We start from the raw sequence: 20,985 nt of genomic DNA on the forward strand, positions 1-20,985 counted from the left end.
CACTGGGTGGTATCTTGAGCATATATGAGACCTCAAAGTCAGCCTCCACAAAGTGACACACTTCCTCCAGAAAAAACCCACACCTACTCTACAAGGCCACACCTCCTCAGCGCCATTCCCTTTGGGTTTACAGGGGCCAATTACATTCAAACTACCACAGACACTTAAGGTCCTTCCCATGGTCTAGTTCACACTCTTTGCTACTGAGAATAAACACTACCTCCATTCCCCTTCCCCATGTAAAGGTATTCTACACAGCCACAACCTGGCACTCTTCTTATTTGCTAGGAAATTAGGAGTTTGAAGATTAACTTTATTTTAGGTTGAAGCACTGATACAGAGACAGATAATGTGTGTTTTTTTTTAAATTTTTCATTTTTAATTCTTAAATCAGTGTGGACAATATCTTGCTGTTCATTGGTACAAAACAGCCCTGTCCTGGGTATACAAGTCTGTAACATCATTCACTACAGTGAATTTACTTCATGAGACAGCATAGCAGAATAGGACTAACTAGGATATATTTTAATAAGAAAATGCTTGAAATAAACAAAATCACAAAGCTGATGAACATTTGACTGTGCGGTCTGCACATCAACATGTGAATGTATGCCAGCTTATACATGTGAATTTCACTAAGTGATCCTAAACATAGCTCCTGTGTGTGTGTGTGTGTGTGTGTGTGTGTGTGTGTGTGTGTGTGTGTGTGTGTGTCGGTGTGTGAAAGATACCTGCTATTCCTAAGGGGCTGCACAGGCAACATCCAAAGCACCCCAGAGGTTGGTTTGGTCAGGGATCAGAGATGAACTTTAAGGCAATCTTGCAAGTGAATGTAAACATCTCTGAAGTGGCCCTTCCAGTTAAGTATTATGGCTGTGAAGACTCTCTGTACTGTATAGTGCTGCTGGACAACTTTAGTAGCACATTATCACATTGTCATCTTGTAAAAAATAGCTATAAAATCCCATTATAAAAGTGTCTGGGGTGCTTTAGCTCATAGACATACAGCAGGCACTTTCTGTTGACCTATCCATACATGCTAAATACAGTCTCCTAGGCATGTTCACCTCCAATGGCTGTAACTAGAACGGAGTTCCTAATACGGTTTGTTCTAAATACTATGTTCACATATTGAAAAATAATGATTTGCTTACAATTTGTCTGATTTTGTTCTGAGTTTAGAATTTTGTTCCCTTAGGCGAAGTTCTACAGATGCATTAAAAATAAATAGTGCTACCTTTTGAGACCTTTCCTGCCTGATGATGTGTGTGGCTCTCAGAGCATGTGAACTACATTGGCTACACGGTAGAATGGACACAGGCCATTGCATGGGTCCCCTTTCAGGGACCAGTTTCATTTAATCTCCTTCTTAGCCTTGTAGCTGGCAGAGACCACCAGGTAGTTATCTGGATTCATGTCCTTCAGGGTTGGGGATTTGCTCTGGACAGGGGATGTTTTGCCGTCCACACGGGAGATCTGCAGCATGCGGCAGGGGTCATGCTTGAGCAGATAGCCTGCGAAGGTCTCCCAGCCTCCTCCCACGCGGACCATCACATGCTTGTTGTGCAGCATCTGGAAGGAGAGACCGGTAAAGCAAGTCAGGTTTTTGAGCGTTTGCACCAGACCTCGCAGCAACCCCAGGTCTAGTAAAAGTAGCGTGGCTTGCCTTACTTCCACGACCCTTGTTTATTCATGTTGCGCACAGGGTCTGCTTGGGACAAGGCTTGTGAAAGAAACCTTGTGTGCAGATGAATCTTGGGAAAACATCTGGAACCTAACTTTCATGTGTCACAGAGCACCCATGGATATTTCTGACTAGATGTATATGAAAGCTTCTCTGTGATACACAGTGGACCACTACTAACGCTCCTCACTGCCTCCACTCACATCCGTGTTCTGTCCTTCCCACTGGGTCATTCTCCTCTCAACCAGAACCTAAGAGACCAGGGAAGTCTCTGGTAGTGAGTTAATGTTAATAGATGATGTTAACAGCCACACACATTTGTCTCTGGTAGTGAGTTAACGTTAATAGATGATGTTAACAGCCACACACATTTGCTGCAAAATACAAATGAAAACATACTCAGAAAAAAATAAGATATGTTCAAGTCATTGAGCCTTCCAAGGAGTGATATATTCATTTTCCATTGACACTAGTCTTCCCAATTACTTCAGAATACACCTATTAAATCAACTAAGCCAAAACAAAAGTAAGTACACACACACACACACACACACACACACACACACACACACACACACACACACACACGAAAAAAAAAACCCTTAAAAACCCCAAACAACAACCAGACAATAATAAGCACAGCAGAAACTGACCTCCAGTCCGGGAGCCATGCAGAGCTCCAGCCTCTACCTCTGCAGTGCTACACTCACAGAAAGAAGGTGCCATCACATCTGGGGACATGGTGCTGGGGCCTGAACCCGGGGCATCTTGCACGCTACCCACCTCAACAAACTCAGCTCCATCCCCAGACCCAAGAGAGTTTCTAACTCTGGGAAAAAGTGAAAAGTCCTTTTCAGCCCGGAGTACTTGCATCATGCAAACATACTCTGGAGCTTTTATAACAAATCTGCAGAAGCTTGCAAAGTGGAAACATGGAAGATGAGCTACTGAGCATGAGGAACATGGGAAGGGAAAGAAACTGTCCTCTTCTGCAGCCTCTGTAAATGGGGATCTGAGCACAATATTGCTGCCACAGCCCACAGCTGAGAGTTACCAGGAAATACCTTGCAACTCGTCTAGGTTGGCGTGGTCGGGGAAGAGTGCCTTCAGCAGAGGAAAGTGTGTTAATGACACCACAATTGAAGCAGTCAGTTAGGTTTTTCCAGGGTCTAAAAGCTTTGTTGATGAATGATTATGAGGATTGGGGTGGGGTCCATATTTTCTCATGTTGAAATCTGACCCTACATTCCTTACTGATCTCCACCTTTGTTTTTTTATTGCATTCTGAGGGCAATCACAGGAGAGGTGACTCCAAAGCCTGACTGGCCGTCCTCCTGCTCCTAAGCCATTAAAAAAAAAATAGTGAACAGATGCCATCACACATGCCTCTATTTAAACTTGCTTACCACAAAATTATAAAAAGATTTCTCCCTTTTAAAAGCAGCCTATTAAATATTTGTATGGATCTACATCAGAAATTGAGGTACACTTGTCACCACAAGAATTAGGGCATTGTTCACACAGGGGTCAGTAGCTTTCAGCTGCTTTTGTTTTCTTTTCATTTCTCGGAACTGTGAAATGCTTCTCTTTCGACTTGAAACAGGGTGTGTGTGTGTGTGTGTGTGTGTGTGTGTGTGTGTGTCTTCTGCCACTGACCCTAGCTTTATCACAAGTAACAACAACAAAAGGAATTAATTCATAAGCAAACAGCAGCAGCTCTGAAAGCTTCCTTGTGGAAGTTTCATTAGAGCTCTGAACACACATTTTTACCTAGAACACTTCACACTTCAGAGAATCCTGATTCACACTGAAGAGGGGGAGGAGGCCTTGAGTGCATTATCTTCTCTCAAGCCTCAGTTTCACCACACCTGGGAGTTAGAGGGTTTCCCCACAACACTATTAGGTTTCTATGACAATCCCCACCATTATATATATATCCCAAAGTCTGTGAGATAAGAGGCTCAGGACTGTCTTACGGGAGGTATTCTTACATTTAGACCTTACCAGAATGTGCTAAGAAGTCTGTGGGCAATCCTGGAGTTTCAGGTATGGGATTAAGATTTTAAGGTCACAGTGATGGATAACTGATTACAGATATTTAAATTCCACGCCCCCTTTAAGTATCTGCTCATTTTCAAAAGCGAGTCTTGTGCCACTGCCTCTCCATGAACAAAACCCCTATGTTTCAACCGAAAAACAAATTAATCTACTATAAGCCCAATTACTCTGAACGTGTTCGTCCTGGGAGCTCCGGCCTAGTCCTTTGATGGATTCGTCACATGACGGCATTATTGAGAGGTGATCAAATACAGGAGTTGGGCCTTGTAGAAGAGGTGGGCCACTAGGGGCCCCTTCCATATTTCCTCTCTGCGTTCTGTCCCCCATGAGTCCAGCAGCCATGGCCACACACCCCGCCCTCCATAGTGCTCTGCCTCACAGGGGCCAGTTCAACAGACCAAGGACGTGACTGTAACATCTCAGGCTCTGAGCTAGAGCAAGCCCCTCTGTGGTGCTTTTCTTTGCTGTTTGCTGGTGTGTCAGGAGGGCAGTTAGCACACAAGTTCCCTTTGTAACACCTGGGCTCTCGGTGTGGGGATCACATTTACACACTCTTACAGACTGCCAATAGCATACTCACATGATGCTCTCTCTCATAGGCTTTACTCACTTTGCTTAAATAATGATGCTGTCGGCAGAATGCCTCCTGTTTCAGAGATGGGAAAGCCAGGCTTTTAGAAAGCAAGCAACCTGTGCAAGGCTATGAAGGAGTGGGCAGCAGCGGCGGGGGGAGCAGAGGGCCCTCTCTTAACCACTCACTGTTTCTGCAGTCCAGACTGGTTTACATGCCCCCTAGTCACTAGCCACTGAAAGATATTAGCCCATCACAAGCATCGTCCATATCAGAAATAGCAATAAGCGCTTTGAGCAGATTAACTGAGCCCCCTTAAAATAATCTATAGGGACACCCAATAGACCAAGTTTAATTTTAGAGAACTGTGTGGCTATGGCTCTAATTATTCCGAAACAAGCGTCTCAAGGTTAGTGACAGGATGAAACACACTCACAGCCAGGTGTGCACATGTCTCTGCCCCTCCAAAGGGCCCAGGCTAGAAACGAAGCTTCTCCCTCTCTGATTACCCAGCCTGGAGAGCAGGCAGGCAGGCAGGCAGGCAGGAATCACATTATGCGTAGGTACCAAGAGCTTCAACCAAAAAGGCCCTTCTCTTCTCAGAGACACTAATTAGTGCTTAGAAATAGAAACAAACCAACTCACTTTTCCTTTCAAAGGGAAAGCCTATATTTATGTAGATCACAGATAATGACATGTTTCACTAAGTGACAAAACCAATCACATGAAACATCTAGAGAAGTATCAGGGTTTACTAGTAACACACTTGTGCTTCAAGGTGACCAGGCTGTGTGCAACTGGTCAAGGTGACCAGGCTGTGTGCAACTGGTCAAGGTGACCAGGCTGTGTCACACAACAAACAAAATGGCCTCAGAAAAAAATGAAGAATACCAAGTGGGAAACAGTTTTCAATGAGCAAAATTTAACATTAAAGGCTTCATGCCCATATTTGATACATTCGTTTAGTGATACCTCTGGCAGAGGTCTGCATGAGTGACCATGTCTGTCCCAGCCCCAAATCCCTATGAAATGCTTCTCCTCTTGGGGTCAACTGCCAAATGTGCTTTGCTCCACCTCTGCTCCTGTCAGCGCCTAGCAACATCACGATCAGCAGTGGTACAGGTCGAGTGCTCAGAGCCGTTCCTCAGGACGCTCCTGTCCTTGCTCTCACTAATGCACACACTGCCCACACGCTGCCCCAGAGGCACGGGAGTCTTTCCAACAGGAGCATCTCTCCACTCCACTGCTTCCCTCGAACCTCGGAGAGTGGTTCTGTTCTCCACTGTCTGCTCTGCTGCCCCGGAGGCTGCCGCTCACCCTCCTGAACGCAGCAGGTGTGCTGCCAGGCAGGGATGGAGTGGCAGCATCGGTCCAGGCAGAGTTAGCCTCTGCAGGGTGGCAGAGCCTTGCAGACCTTTAACAACCTTCTGCCCATCCTGATGCCGCCTTCCTCCCCTTGGCCTGCTGCACCTGGCACGTGGGTCACCTGAGGCGCCAGCTGCCAGTTCTCTCATCCTTCCTCACTGCTTCAGGTCACCACAGCACAGCTGGTGCTGAAAGTCCACATTTTCTGTATTAGTCTGAGATATCCAAAACCTCACACACCTTTCTACATACACGCAAGTTCTCCACACTCTCAAAGAGAAAAAGTCCATTCCTCCTTAGGCCATCCAACAAATCTCATTGAAGGACTCAGTGAAGCCCTTGGGACTCTTCACAGCGTTAGGAACACAGTGCCGATCAAATGCATTTTAAATGCATATTGAGTGAACAATGCTTATCCAGTGAGTTAACAAGGTTGGCGTTCAATACTGCTCCATCCCAGGATCACTCTGCCTGTTTGAAATATACCTGGATTAGTCATGGGATGATGGAAAGGGGGACGGTGAAAAGATCTGTGTCCTTCTTTTGCAAAGTCTGGGCGTGAACAGTAATCCATGTCACCCTTTGTGTAGAGAGCACTTCGTTGAGGGAAAGACAAATCCGGAGTCTGAAAGTGAGACATCGAGGGGCTGAACAGGGAGGAAGGAGTGGGATGGCCACTCAAGATGGCTGTGGATGGAAGGAAGAGAAGGCGGAGAGGGTGGGAAGGAAGCATCATGACGGGTGCAGAGAGCATGACGTCACTGTGCTTTGGGATGATCCTTCAAGAATCCTCCTTACCGCCGGGCGGTGGTGGCGCACGCCTTTAATCCCAGCACTCGGGAGGCAGAGCCAGGTGGATCTCTGTGAGTTCGAGGCCAGCCTGGACTACCAAGTGAGTTCCAGGAAAGGCGCAAAGCTACACAGAGAAACCCTGTCTCGAAAAAACCAAAAAGAAAAAAAAAAATCCTCCTTACCTCTAACACATTTTTTTTAATGACAAACAGTAGCAATAAATTGTTCAACAAAGTTTCCATACACATGCCCTCCGTGACGCTTAAGTGGGCAAGTGCCATTTAGCCTGGCTACCCAGCACCTCTGTGGCTCTCACTGAAAGCCTTTCTCCTCTTAATGGATCCCGATGCTCGATTTCAACATGGTCTGTTAACTGAGCTCCACTGGCATGGGAGGCAGCTAACTGACTGCCTACAGGAGCTGAGTCACCAAATTTAGAATCCAAGATATCATATGCATGCTAACACCTAGTCAACCCTGTTCACTGTGTTTCCACAAGGCATCCTAACATGAACACAAATATTGTTTTTAAAAGGCAGTCATCTGTTCTCCAGAGAAAGATATCACATTGATTTACAGGACTGCAGACTCTCTCATAGTTTCATATCACTCTGAAATGGCATATGTTCCAATGGGACAACTGGGAATTCAGCTGTCTGCCTCAGTTCCCCGACACATTTAGGGACAAGACGGCAGATGCTCAGCAGATGGCTTGACACCAGGATTTTCAAAATAAGTGATAAGGTTAGAAGTCTGCCAGGTAAACTGAGGCTCCAGTGACAACACGTGGTATTTGACACCCTCCTTGTGAGAGCTGAGGCTTTCACCTTACGTTTTCATAAAACAGCTCATCACAGCCCAGATAAAGAGGCTCCTGAAATCAGCCCTCCATGTTTATCACCTCCATCACCTCCCCAGGGTGCCTTTGATGCACCCCACCCTTTCTGTCAGAAACTTCTGAGAGGTGAGTAACAGGAACGTGAGAGGGAGCTATTATATGCCCCCTCTCTACCAGGAGTGCCAACTGTAACCACCAGTAACCGTGACCTTGACAACTGCACGCATTCTCTCGTGCCTCAGTTTTCCTTCTGAGCAAGAGATATTTCCTCCTAGAGTCACTGAGACAGAGATACTGATGTGTAAACGTGAAGACACCATGCCTGGAACATGGCGGGTACTTAATGACTGCAGGAAGCGGAGTGCTTTGTTCTGGCAACTACAGAATCACACCTTATCAAGACACCGACCTGTTTCAGACCTGTTTCATTCCGTTATCACAAGGGCTCCACCTTGGCAGGCTGGTATTACTGCTACCTCTATCTGGAGGGACCTGGAGCCTCAGGCATGACTTAGGACTCACAGCACACTTGGCTTCTGATGACCAGTGGTGTGGCCCAGCCTCTTCTGTAGAATTATACATCGGGGTAATATAGCCCCCCATGCCTTTATTTGAAGGCTGAACTATTGCAATGTCCCAGATAGTGAGAGCCAGTCCCCCAACAGGAATAGGGCTTGTGTCAGAGATTCTACTGAGGCTTGAAAGGAAATATATCTGGCCTGTTGTTGTTGTTATTATTATCTCCTTCTGAGAAGAAATGTAAATTTCTGAGGCTCATTTAGAGACACATGGCTCCAGAAACTTCTTTCTGCCAGCAAGTATGAGACAAGCAGCTCACAGAAGACATATAAGTGATTGTTGGGAGAATGTTCCAGCCGCAGCGGCTGGAGACTGTGTGGGAGCACTGAGCACCAGCTCCTGTCATTTCCTGCTGCCTCCCTATGTAAGGCATCCATCCTTCTTCCCAGCTCTGGCCCAGATGCAATTATGAGGGCTTAGCTGCAATCTAATTACAGCTACAGAGAAGACAATGTCATAATACATATTTTATAGGACAGTCAGCACAGTGAAAGCAGAGAGGTGAGAATATCACTGGTGGGAGGGGAAGGGTTGTCTAGAGGAAGGGTTTGTAGCCAGTTTATTCCAGAGTAGACAGGAATTCAACTGCTGCAAAGATAGAAATCTATTCAAGGACTGGAGCCAGGCTCCAGCAGCAACATAGACAGACAGACAAACAGACACAGACACACACACACACACACACACACACACACACACACACACACACACCACAAAACAAAATATTCCCTGGATAACACCATATTTTGCTGATACAACCCCAATTCCATAATGTCTTCTAAACCCAGCGTGAGCCAGGGAAGAGCCAAAATTCAGTGCTGGGCAACGTTGCTGCTCAAGAATGGTGTACAGTTGGCACCTGCTGGTTCTCGAATGGGAACAGCAGAGTCTGTAGCACAGATACTCTGAAAACACGATGGACTTGTCAGTGGTTTCAGTTACTAAAATGGAAATTTGAGTATTTCTAAAAGCATCTAATTCTTTGCTTTGACAAAATGTTTGAAAGTGTCCCTTCCTTCAATGACCCATCCAAAAGAAAGGCAAAGAATAAAATGCTATAAAACCACAAGGAGAGAGGGAGAGGGAGAGGGAGAGGGAGAGGGACAGGGACAGGGACAGGGACAGGGAAAGAGACAGACTTTGGGATGATAAAATTTCAAATTAGAAAATGGACACATTTTCAGAACACAGAAGCCAGAGGTAAAGCTACAGATGTGGGCAGTGGTAGGGTGCTTGCTCAGTGTGCACGAGCCCTGGGTTCCACCCTCAGAACTGCAGAAAGAGTTTAACTTAAAGAGGATGAGACAGGTGGTGCTACAAGCCCGCAGGGGAGACTTTCCAAAAGAAGCTAGACAAATATTCCTGGAACTACTTAGGTTTTAGAACGGCCTGCTACGTCCATCAGATGAGGACGGAAGAGTGGCTGAAAAGATAATGGCATGGCACTCTGTGTAAGGGCTGTTTGTTCCCACAGACTGAATGTGCTCTGCCAAGCAGGAAAGAGAAGGGCGACATCTGCAGAAATGGAACCAGAGTTACTCCAACTTGAGATTGGGTGAGTGGGGGAAGGCAGAACACAGGATGGAAGATGGCCTGGGGATCCAGAGAGTAAATGCAGTCAAATGCTCACTGCCAACCCAGACAGTGATGATGTGGGTCTTCACTGCTTAGGACGTGAGGAAGTTTTTCACATTGCGGGTTGGAGGGAAGATTCCACAGTTGTGCTCCTCTCGGGCCAAGTTTCTCTATCTTCCCTGAGCTACCACAGTCACCCCCTTCTTCCTGAGTATATTCTCAGCTTGGCAGTGACAGTTAGGATGCAACTTCTCCTGAACTCACCATGAACTACTGACGCTGCTGGACCCCCCTTAACACACTTGAGTTTTGGATCATGGAGCAATCTGACCACCTAACCACAAATTTATTTATTAACAGGTCAGTTGGAATTTGTGGTTACAAATCCTTTCTGATACTGCTTATTTTAAGATTATTTTTAATATTCTTATCATTTGAATTTTCCCATCAGCACAGAGACCATCTCAGAACCCTTGGATAAGTCCTTGGCATGGCTGATCCAGTGCTTTACCCTCCCATTTTCTGGAAGATGCATCTTACATTATACCTCCAGGGCCTCTCTTCCACCCACCTTCATTCCAAGACCAGGATTCCTATTTCTCCCTACTGTATCACCATGTTTTCTTTAACCCTATTAGGTACCAAACAAGCTTTCTCAGGGTCAAAGTTTTCTTTTCTGTTTACCTCCATCTCTAAATCATTTTCAGCCTAGAATATTTTTTTGGCAAATTCTTCCAAAGTCTTAATGACTAGATAGTCCATGAGATTAGAAGAAATTTATAAACCATTCTCATTAAGCAATGAATAGGTAAACAATTCCTTCATATATATGGTCTTTCAAAAGTACTTTTATTTTTTATATTTTCTAACCAGCTGTAAAGTCTATGAGCCATAACCACAGCCAGAAGAGCAAGATATGCCCAAGGATGGCATTCGTTTCTTAGGGGTAACCAGCGGCTGTCTAATTGGACTTAAGGCCCACTCGATAGGAGGGAAACCATGCCTGGCACCGTAAACTTGGCTAACTACCCGTGGCTGGTGAGAAGAACCTACTCTTGCCATTCTGCCACCTTCCTAAACTAGCATAGTTCCCAACTGCATTCTAAATACTTGTCCTTATACCCAGAGAGAAGTGTGTCTCACACCTCCTCAAAGAAACTTCTTTTTGCAGCAGGTGGAGACCATCACAGAAATCCACAACTTGGCAACTGGTCAAATGCCTAAAATGATTGACCACAGGGTGTCCAACCCTAGATGACAGATGCATAACAAAAATCCTTTGTTTTCATCTTCTACACAGTCCAAATCATTGTCTCCTCTACAGAGTTTTATCGGCTCTGAATCAAAAGTCTATTGAATAGTCATATCTCACCATTCATTCTCCAGAGGAGTAGGTAGAGATTGGAGGCCTCTCCACATTGTTCTGTCTTCTTGCATCTGAAGTATAGAGAACTGAGAATTCATCCCTGTCTGCTCTCACAAGGCTGGTCACATGTTAGCGTATAAATGAGACTTCTGTTCCACATGGTCACTCAGTCTCCCACAGGGAGAAAGGCACAGTCCTGTTTATAATGCTGCATATAACTCAGGCCCTTAGGAGGGAATGCCCAGAAACCCAGTGCTCACTTTTCACACACAGGCTCTCGGAACTGGCGCCCTGACATTTTTGCTCTTGAATTTATCTTCACCTTTAGAAGTTCTAGTCAATATTGTTATTTAGAAGTGTGCACTTTCTGCCAGGTCTTCTATTTTGTGAGTCCACAATTTTTCATTTCTGTATTCCCCTGTCTACACTTTTGCCCATAAACTCCTCAAGTCAGCAGTCATGTAACACACATGTGTGCCCTTACAGAAATGCTCCACATACATTCAAATTCTCTACAGTAAACATGTACATATATGCAGACAAGACACCCACATACACACAATAATAAACAATTAAATGTCCATCTTATAACTCTTTAAAAATATTTCTTTTCATATTTAATCATGGGCATATACGAATGTGTTAGTGTGTGCATGGATATCTGAGTACAGACACCCTCAGATGCAGAGAAAGGGTGTTAGATCCCTTGCAATTAGAGTTAGAAGCAATTGTTATCTGCCAGAGGGTGGTGCTGGGACCCAAACTTGGGTCCTCTGCAGAAGCAGTACTAGCTTTCAACAGCAGAGCCCTCTTTCCAGCCCCCATGTTACAAATCTTAAGGCATGGTTTCCCCACCCACTTCCTTTTTCTCCCCAACAACCTACTCCATGCAACAAAAAGTACGTTTCTGTTTGCAACAACTCAGGAACTTGTCAGTGAGAAACTCCCTGCAGGACTCTGTCTTCTTCAGTGAGTGAAGGAGCTTTCCTGTGTCCTGTTCACTGTGATAATGATCAGGGGGAACACTCATGTCTCCACGTGACTGAGCATGTTAGCCATTAAGCTTTCCTTCCCACTCAGCTGGCCTCAGCAATGTGTCTGTTCACTTAACAGCCTCTTACAGAGACTCATCCTGGCTTGCTAAAAGAACTCTCCCATTGTTACTGCAGGAAACCACACCCTTGTCTGTAGCAGAAGCCTTGGGTGAAGACAGCATTGGGACCAATTCACTTGGATACGTTCTCCTATTATCTCTTTACATTTATTATTTTTAATTATGTGCCTGTGTACAGGTACATGCATATGAACACAGGTGCCTGCAGAGGCCAAATTAATTCACCTGACTCCTGGAGCTGGAGTGGCAGGCAGTTGTGAGCTACCCAGCATGGGTGCTGGGAACTGAGCCCTGACCCTCTGCAAGAGCAGTAAATGCTCTTAGCCACTGAGCCATCTCTCCAGCCTCCCTCTTATTGTCTCAGTGCATTCTTCTCTTTAATTTAGTGTCTTTAAGTTTATTTATATAACTTTGAGTCATGATGTCTTAGTATCTAGCCAGCTCATACAACAAAATTAAAGCAAATGTTTTATAATTATGTTAAAGTCACTTTAATAATTTTCATATCTAAGATCCCCTACTTTCTTCTTTTGGGCATGCTACTATTAATAGAGATTTCTTTAATGGGCATGACTGTTGCATCCTTGGGCCACTGGTTCTTTTACAATTAACATCATAGCTGTTGGTCCACAAGACCTCAGCCATGAGATCTGGTGGCTGAGATGCACCTTCAATGGACACCCATAGGAAGGGCCTTCATCCTGTGACACTAGCAGCTATACGCTTCTTCACTTTTCTGGTGTCAATGCAGAGGATGCTTCCTTTCTCCACCTCTCCCCCCTCACACAGTTCCACAGAAATCCCCACTGTGGCCGGGCGGCATTGTCACACGCCTTTAATCCCAGCACTCAGGAGGCAGACGCAGGCGGCCTCTGTGAGTTCTAGGCCAGCCTGGTCTACAGAGTGAGTTCCAGGATGGGCTCCAAAGCTACACAGAGAAACCCTATCTAGAAAAACAAACAAGCTAACTAACTAACTAACTAACTAACTAACTAACTAACTAACTAACAAAAACCCACGGTGTAGTCTCTCAGTGTCTTCTTCATCTATGCATTCTCAAAGGTCAACCTCACCACCCTTTCTTCCACATCTCTCCTATGCCCCATGAGGCCTTTGGAAAGGAGGTTAATTTTAACTGATCCACCTTTTGTCCCTTTTCATCTGGAATCTATCTGATCTCTGGCAGTTGTTATTTCTGCCTGAGTTTCTTCAGCACTATAGTTTTGTTATTACCTCTGCTCTGGATGCTATTTTTATTTCCCTTCTGAAGTCCATTTGTATAGCTGTTTTATTTCCAATTTCCTTTGATACTATACAGCAAAAGTAGGTCTCTCTGTATGGACCATATTTTAAATTTCTTTTTATTATAACGTAATTTTAACCATCTCCTGCATACATGTGTCGGGCTTGCTCCGATAAACCTTTGCACAGGAGGACACTGGGAATATATTCAGATTAGTCTGTGAGGGTGAAAGGTCTTGTGTGTAGAAGCTCCAGAAAGGAAGGCAGATCAGTTGAAAAGGGGACACCAAGGATCCAACCTGAGCTATGACAGCAGGAACGTAGAAACCTGTGGCAGAGGACTGAAGTCCACAGGGCTTGATAACAGCCCAGCCTGAGGTGGCTTCTTGACTTCTCTGTCTTCTTCCCAACCTGTGCAAGAGCCTTGTTCAGGTACATAAGTTGAGACATTCCACAAAATCCCTTCATTCTTTACTCAGACTCCTAATTATGCATCTCCAAGAACAAACTTCCAAATCCTAGGATTCCATAAACCAGAAGTGGGTGCTGGTGGTATTTCAAGGTCAGGATTTGTAGCCAAATGCTTCTAATTTTAAGTTGTCCCTGTGACAGCCCACAAGGGTCAGTGAGTGGATAGGTGGCTTACGCAGTTCCTGGGAGGGGACGGCACAACAGGAAGCCCTCTGAGGGCCATTCCTATCTTCCAACCCAAGCCTCAGCTATTTCCTCCTCCTCCTCGGCTGTACTGTGAGGTAGAACTGCCCTTCCCTGGAAAACCTTCCACCGCTGTCTCTACTTTAGGAAAGCGTCTCATCACGACTTCTCGCTTTCTTCCCTCTGTGTGACAGTCTAACGCAGCATCAGACAAACGACATGATTTCCTGGTCACTGTCATTCCCCCCTGAAGAGAATATAATACTTCCAAGGACATAGAGAATGATTTGAAACCTATTTATGCTGTATTTATTTATTTATTTTCCTCTATCTCCTAAAGGACAGTGGAGACCACAAAAGACGTACTTATTAGTACAAGACCACATATGTCTACCTATCGAATGCCCAACGTTCGGTGTCTCTCTCTTTATTCACTCTTCAAACAGTATTTACTAAGCAACTATTGCCTAACAAATAGTATGTTAACTCCTGGGCCTATCACAGAGAAGATAGTGACTCCATCCTCATCTTTATTGATTCTAACAGTCCATTATGTAAACAGACCTCAGCAAGTGGACACACATGAGTAAGACCATGGGTGGCAAGTCCAGGAGCCGAGAGATGGAGACTCATTTTGAGTCTTTGAAATGCATTTTAGGGTCACAGACTCACACCTGATCTTAACGTCCTCTCCTTTGGTTTCCATTCTAAAGGAGGGGAAGTGAAAGACTCAGCTTCTCAGGTTTCTTCGCAGCTGGGTAACCATGTGGCACTCCTCACCCACAAGCCATATGGAGATGGCTAGAAGGAAGTCCTGGTCATCTCTATTCCTTTTTTCCATTCTGAAACTCAGATGTGGTGACTCCAGCTCCAGCTTGCAGCAGCCACATAATGGAATATGTGAAGCTAATATTATACTAAGAATATGAAAAATAATATACTAGGAATATGAAGAAGCTAACATTATACTAAGGACAGCAGAACAGAACGCAGATAGGTCCTTTGTCTCTAATAGGTCACTATATCAAGGAACCATGGTAGCCACAACTGATCCCTGAACATTAACTGTGTTATACATTTAACCCACAGCAAAAAAAAAAAATCTGTTTCATGCAATTTCATGAAGTATGTCCAATGGAAACTAAAAACTGCAGTGACCACCAAGCAGCCTGTGCAAGAGGAATCTTTTTCTAGCAAGCTTTGTGTGGTGTGTGTGTGTGTGTGTGTGTGTGTGTGTGTGTGTGTGTGTGACAACCAGGCAGTGGGAAGTGACCACAGGCATGTGACCGAAATATAACTCTAACATGATGTGTTAGGCTCCCTGAAGATGGCACAGCAGTGTGCATGGTGATGATGGCTAAGAAAATGAAAGAGACCTTGTCATCAGAGGCGCCCAGAGACTGGGTGGAACCCTGCAAACCTAAACTCATCACCTGCTATCATTTGATTCCAACTCCACCACATACATGAATCCTTGAATAATTGAGTAGACTGATGGAATTTTCTAGCAAGTCACTGGATCATACAAGATGTGTCCCCAGTTACTGCAAACCTTAAACTAGTTGAAATATAGAATTACTCTTTATATATACTTATCACAGAGAGATTTTCTATTCTAGTTCTCAGCCAAGGGGGGCAGTTAGAAATCAATCAATTAATCTCTCTCTGTCTTTCTCTCTCTCTTTCCCTCCCCCTCTCTCTCACAGCCCAGAGTGTCCTCAAATTTGCTATGTAGTCAAAGAAAACTTCAACTCCTGATCCTCCTGCCTCTAACCCAATCTCTGTGATTATAGCTGTGCACCACCATGCCCAGTTTCTACAGTGTTAGGGATGAAGCCAGGGCTTGATGAGTGCTAAACAAACACTCCAACAATGAGCCATAGCCCCAGCCTGGCATGTAGCGATGTCTGCAAACGTTTGACTCTCCCAGTGGGGAGGGGGGACGACAAGATATGTACTTGTCCAACAAGGAACCATCTGTACGTCAATAGAGTTTCAACTCCCAGTTTGGCAGCAAATGAGTGAGTGCTTCATATGGAGGATTCCACTTGTGTGGAAACCTTTCCTGAAAAGCATGCACAATCTACATCTTAATCTTCCCAACCTCAACCATCATTTTGTTTCTCATGCTTCCTCATTTCTCTTTGAGGGTCACTCATACTCTTTGAGATAATTATCACGCAATACTCAAAAAATAACATTTCAACAATATGGAAACAGAAAAGATGTAATGGCACAATCCTTTCTGAGGTAGAGCAGGTGGGCCTTGTTGGAAGGAGGCCTTCTTTCTAGCTGTAAGGAGATGCGTGCTGTTTCACCTTAGAGACACTTGGACTCCTTACAGAATGAGTCTCATAACCAGCAAGAAGCCAATAAATACCCTGAACCAGCTGCAGATTCATTGTTGCATATTTTAAAAAGAAAAGCGAGTCAATACACTCTCACAGACACATCCACCAAAGTAATGGCTGTTTCAAAAAAAAAAAAAAAAAAAAGCAAGGCAAGTCCTGGTGTAGTGAGGATTCAGAGAAACAGGCCTAGTGTGATGAGTAAGTATCTAATAACTGGCTTTCTGGCTTTGGTTTTGCTGGGTCGTGTGGTGTTTTGTGGTTTGCATCTACAGTAAAATCCAGGGCCTCACATCTGCTAGGTGAGAGCTCTACCAATGAGCCACATCCCCAGGCCTAATAAGAGACACTTTGCATTTTAGAAGTAAGGGGAGGGGGTGGCCCTGCTGAAGCTGAAGGGGGAGGGGGAAGGTTGATTATGATCAAAATGCATTGTACTCATGTAGGAGATTCTCAATGATGAAATTAAATTAAAGGAAGGAAGGAGAGGAAAGGAGGGGAAGAGAGGGGAGGAAAGGGAAGGGAAGAGGAGGGGGAGGGAGGAGAGAGGAAGGGAGGGAGACAAACAGGTACCCATAAGCTTTCTAAGAGTGGTCACAGCAGAACTGTAGTTACTGAGTCTAAGCAGTAGGGGGCAGCAGCACATAAGTATGCGGGTTTGTCCATGCGCAAAGAAAAAGAATTAGTGCTGCTTTGTTGAGATTCTGTCTACTCAAAAGAAGTCAACAGTCATCCCTCAACGCCTCTCACCAGTGCATCATTGTTTGTTTTTACTGAGCTCAAACGCTTAAGCTATTATGCTTTCAGAGTGAATCTAGTTTTCACTCCTGAATACTTCTTTGTGTGAAAGCAAATGTATCTATAAATAAATACAAAATATGTAGTTTAATGATATATGTGCACATGTATGTAAACTGTACACATAACACATAATTAACTCTATGATTACAGTGAACGCAGTACCGTAACTGCAGCATGGGTTGCTTAGTACGGAGCACTTTATCCCAGCCGACGCTTTGGTCAACATCAAGGGAAGGTGCTCGCTGTTTCGTTTGTGGTTTAGTAGCTAAGGGTCAGAGTTATGGTGCAACTTGATCAAGCTCACATTAACTGCAGCACTGGAATTCATGGCTACAGTTCAATGTTCCGTCCGAGTAGCTGGGGATGTGGCTCAGTCCCACAGAACTATCCATCATGCATGAAGGCCTAGGGTCCATTCTCAGTCCTAAGAGGCACAGTGTCTTAGACATATCTTTACATGTGAGTTATTAATGCTAACTTTACCTATATTACTCTTACCAAATGCCAACCCTTCTGCATACTGGACAGGTGATTACTTCTTGCATCATGAGTAAGTGGTGTCTGTCTGCGAACCAGCAGACAAGGGCTTGGGTAACTTATGAAGTGACGGGACACAGGACTAATCTGATTGCTTAATCCTGAAAACCCACTTCAAGGAACTCTTAGACTATCCATAGGTGTTTCTAAGGCTCGTGCTTAAAAATAACCTTTATAGTGTTAACTTGAAGTTCCTTTGTGCCTTTTTTAACTCAACCAGTAGGAATGCAGATGTGCTTTCAGAAACACAAACCAGCAAGCATGGTGATTGCTGTAATGGGACTAAGATGAAATGATGGGTGTTTTAAACTGCTGAGGTAGAGCTCTCACCAGCAGGATCTATCTTTGGGAAGACAAGACTGTAAGTTTCTGGGGTTGTGGTTTGGCCTGCTTTAATTTTAACTAAATCTCTCCATGGAAAACTACCTCCCGAAAGTCTCAGGGAAGTCTGACATGTATGACTGTAATCCTCTCTGTTAAGACTCAGTTAAGGTCAGCACACACAACATTCTCTGTATTACCATAAAAATCAGTTCCCATTGTATGATATCTCCCCCATAACAGTAAATCAACCCTTCACAAGTTCTTGGCTGGTCACCTTCCTACAGACTCTTATTCCCCGAAGAGGGGAACTGGAAGGCTTTCTGAACACCCGTCAGGTGGAAGATGGCCCTTTGTCCAGTACTTTAGGTAGCAGAAATCTGAGCCAAACACCCAAGCTCTGCAAAAGCAATCACAAAGCCAGGGTGGAGGCCTCTGTAGCAAAGGACCTTGTAACTCATACAATCTGCCAAGGCATAGGTGTGGAGGTGCCTAGGCATTCCTGACCCCCAACATACCAACAAAGTCCTAAAATCAACAAGTCCATTGCTGTATGCTGGCCTAGCTCATTCCTGAAGATTATACATCTGTGGTTCAGTGCCCTCTGGCACTCCCTCTTTATCTCTGCTCCAGTAGAGTAAGATGTATCAGGAGAGAGGAACAGCATTTGCCAATGGGGTCATGCGTCAGAGTGAGTCAGAGAACAGACTCCCTCGTCCAGGATGAGGAAAATGAGGGGGTGGCAGAACACCACAGGCCGTGTGCACTTGACCTTCATTTCCTATGCAGACTAGAGATGCACTTTGTGAGCTGAGTGGAGGTTTTTGTTGGTTTTGTTTTTCTGATTGATTTTCTTCTCCCTTGGCGATGATGTAATCACCAACACAGGCTGTACTTGGATGAGAAAGCACCCCCAGCTCACATGAAACAAGGCATTTTTGGTGTTCATTCAATGGAGACACAGCATTTAGAGCAGTGGTTCTCAACCTTCTTAATGCTGCAACCCTTTAATACACTCAGTTCCTCCTGGTGTGGTGACCCTCAACCATAAGATTATTTTCATTGCTACCTCATAACTGTAATTTTGCTACTGTTATGAATTGTAATGTAAATTGTTGATAAGCAGGTGGTCTTAGGTGACCCCTGTGAAAGGGTCATTTATTTGATCCACCCCAAAGGGATCACAACCCAAAGGCTGAGAACCACTGGTTTAGAGTATGATAGAGCTCTTCTATTTTTACTTTCCTCTTTTCCTCTATCCATGAGGGTGTTCTCACAGTGTGACACGGAATTTGTTATATCAGGCTTACAGCAACCTCTTAGTCACCCTAGAAGATAGAGTAGCCAGCAAATAAGTCTAAACTGTGACCCCAGTCCTAGCAGTCAGAGGCAACAGTGAGTTTAGGAAATCAGGTGTAATGGTTAAAGGTCTAAAATGGGAGTAGAAGACAGAAGACACACGGAAGTTCTAAACAACTTGAGAACATTTTAGATGGAATGTTACTCTGAGATTAGGACTGAAGAAATGCTCCAGAACATGAGCATACACAGTTGGGGCTACTAGCATGTGAGTAACTTAGCAAGCTTTGACTGGGAAGAAGGACCAAATGAATCTAAAGTTTAGATGATGCAGCATGAGCAATTTCTCTGACATGCTTGGCTCTTTATGCCAAATAGTCTGAAAGAATGCTATTTTGTATCTATTCTATAAATAAGAAAATTTAGGTTACAGAAGATCAGTAGTCTGCCACACACCACTGTGTATGGCTGAGCTGAAGAGATTGAACATCAAAAATGTAAACTCTCCGAGTGTGAAAGTACCTTAGATACCTTCAATTCAATACCAACCCCTTGAAGTTGACTGTAACTGTATATATAAGGTTGAATGTAACCTTACAGGATAATATTCCCAAGTTGGCTTTTTAATAGAGACTGTAAACCCAGACCAGCTGGGTCTTAACTTTATTGAGCATTAACAGTGGTTATCGATTGGTTAGGAACTAAAGGATCCTTCTACTTTTTCAACATGGAGGTTTGAAGAAATTAAGAAGATAGTGATGATGGTGATGGCAATTATTATGATGGGGATGGTGATAATGAACATGAAGACAGTGATGGTGATGACGATGAGGAGGGAAATAGAAGTTATGGTGGTGATAATGATGGTGAAGGTGATAATGATGGTGATAATTATGAAGGGATGATGATGGTGATGATGATGCTCACTGTCCTTTATAAGAGTCTCCTGAGTAAAGCTACAACCTAGCGTCTCCTCTGATTTTCACAACAATATATCCTAGATATCATGAATCCCGCTCACAGAAGTTTCAGAACTTACTCAGGTTGACAAAACAATGCCAGGTCCACATTACATTTTAGTAAAAATAATTGTGTTATTCTACATTATCATGGTGAAAGAATTTCTCAGCCAAGTTCACTTCTTAAGAAGTAACATAGTCCTTAATCAATCAAAAATGTGCACAATGTACACACCATGCAGAATACCAACTGACTTGCATTAGGAATCAATTGCTGTTTTAATCTGACCCAATTTTTTTTTTTTAGCCAAAGCATCCTTATCATTGGTGAAATACAAATGCGCTTTATTTTCTAACCTAGGGTCCCTCTTTCTCCAAGCTCAAGACCAAGAATTATGCAACTTCAATGGGAGACGATTATAAAAATGATTTCCTGCTGATATTTTGTTTTTGACTTGATCAATAATGTATTATGATGAGTTCAAAATAAACCTTGATGCTTATAATTCCCTTATCTTCTGCTCCGAGTCTGCCCACCGATTATGATTTTCTTTCTTTTGAGATTCCCAGTACAAACCGACAAGTTATCGAAGGATCGCCGGAGCCCTCCTACAGAAACAAAGGCAACACAGCCACACGAGAAGGGCTGCACACCATGCTTTTTTCTCTGACAGAGAAAAATAACAAAATAGAAATGATAGACAGCTCTTGCTAGAGATTTTAATTAAAGCTTGAATAAGAAATTCTAGGTCAGGCCAAGCGGCAGCTGCACCCATGTGCCTAGCTGTAACAGCCGCACAAGGACCTGTGCCAGGAAACATTCTGTGACAGGGGCCATCGTGCCCTTCCATGTCATTTAATCTTGCTCTCTACCAGGGCTAG

At 44.2% G+C, this 20,985-nt stretch overlaps 1 protein-coding gene across 8 annotated transcripts in view; it reads right to left on the reverse strand.

Moving 5' to 3' along the window:
- Positions 1-356: 356 nt before the first annotated feature.
- The window catches only part of Gas2 (growth arrest specific 2), a 143,207-nt gene continuing 122,578 nt past the window's right edge, over positions 357-20,985 (reverse strand). For all 8 annotated transcript variants that reach the window (XM_076543205.1, XM_042276857.2, XM_076543212.1 and 5 more), the window contains one exon: positions 357-1,572. In XM_076543205.1, coding sequence (XP_076399320.1) covers positions 1,354-1,572 — 219 coding nt within the window. In that variant the 3' untranslated portion in view covers positions 357-1,353. The remainder of the gene's footprint in view (positions 1,573-20,985) is intronic.

Source organism: Peromyscus maniculatus, chromosome 1 (genome assembly GCF_049852395.1).
Source record: "Peromyscus maniculatus bairdii isolate BWxNUB_F1_BW_parent chromosome 1, HU_Pman_BW_mat_3.1, whole genome shotgun sequence".
In the NCBI taxonomy this organism is placed as follows: Eukaryota; Metazoa; Chordata; class Mammalia; order Rodentia; family Cricetidae; genus Peromyscus; species Peromyscus maniculatus.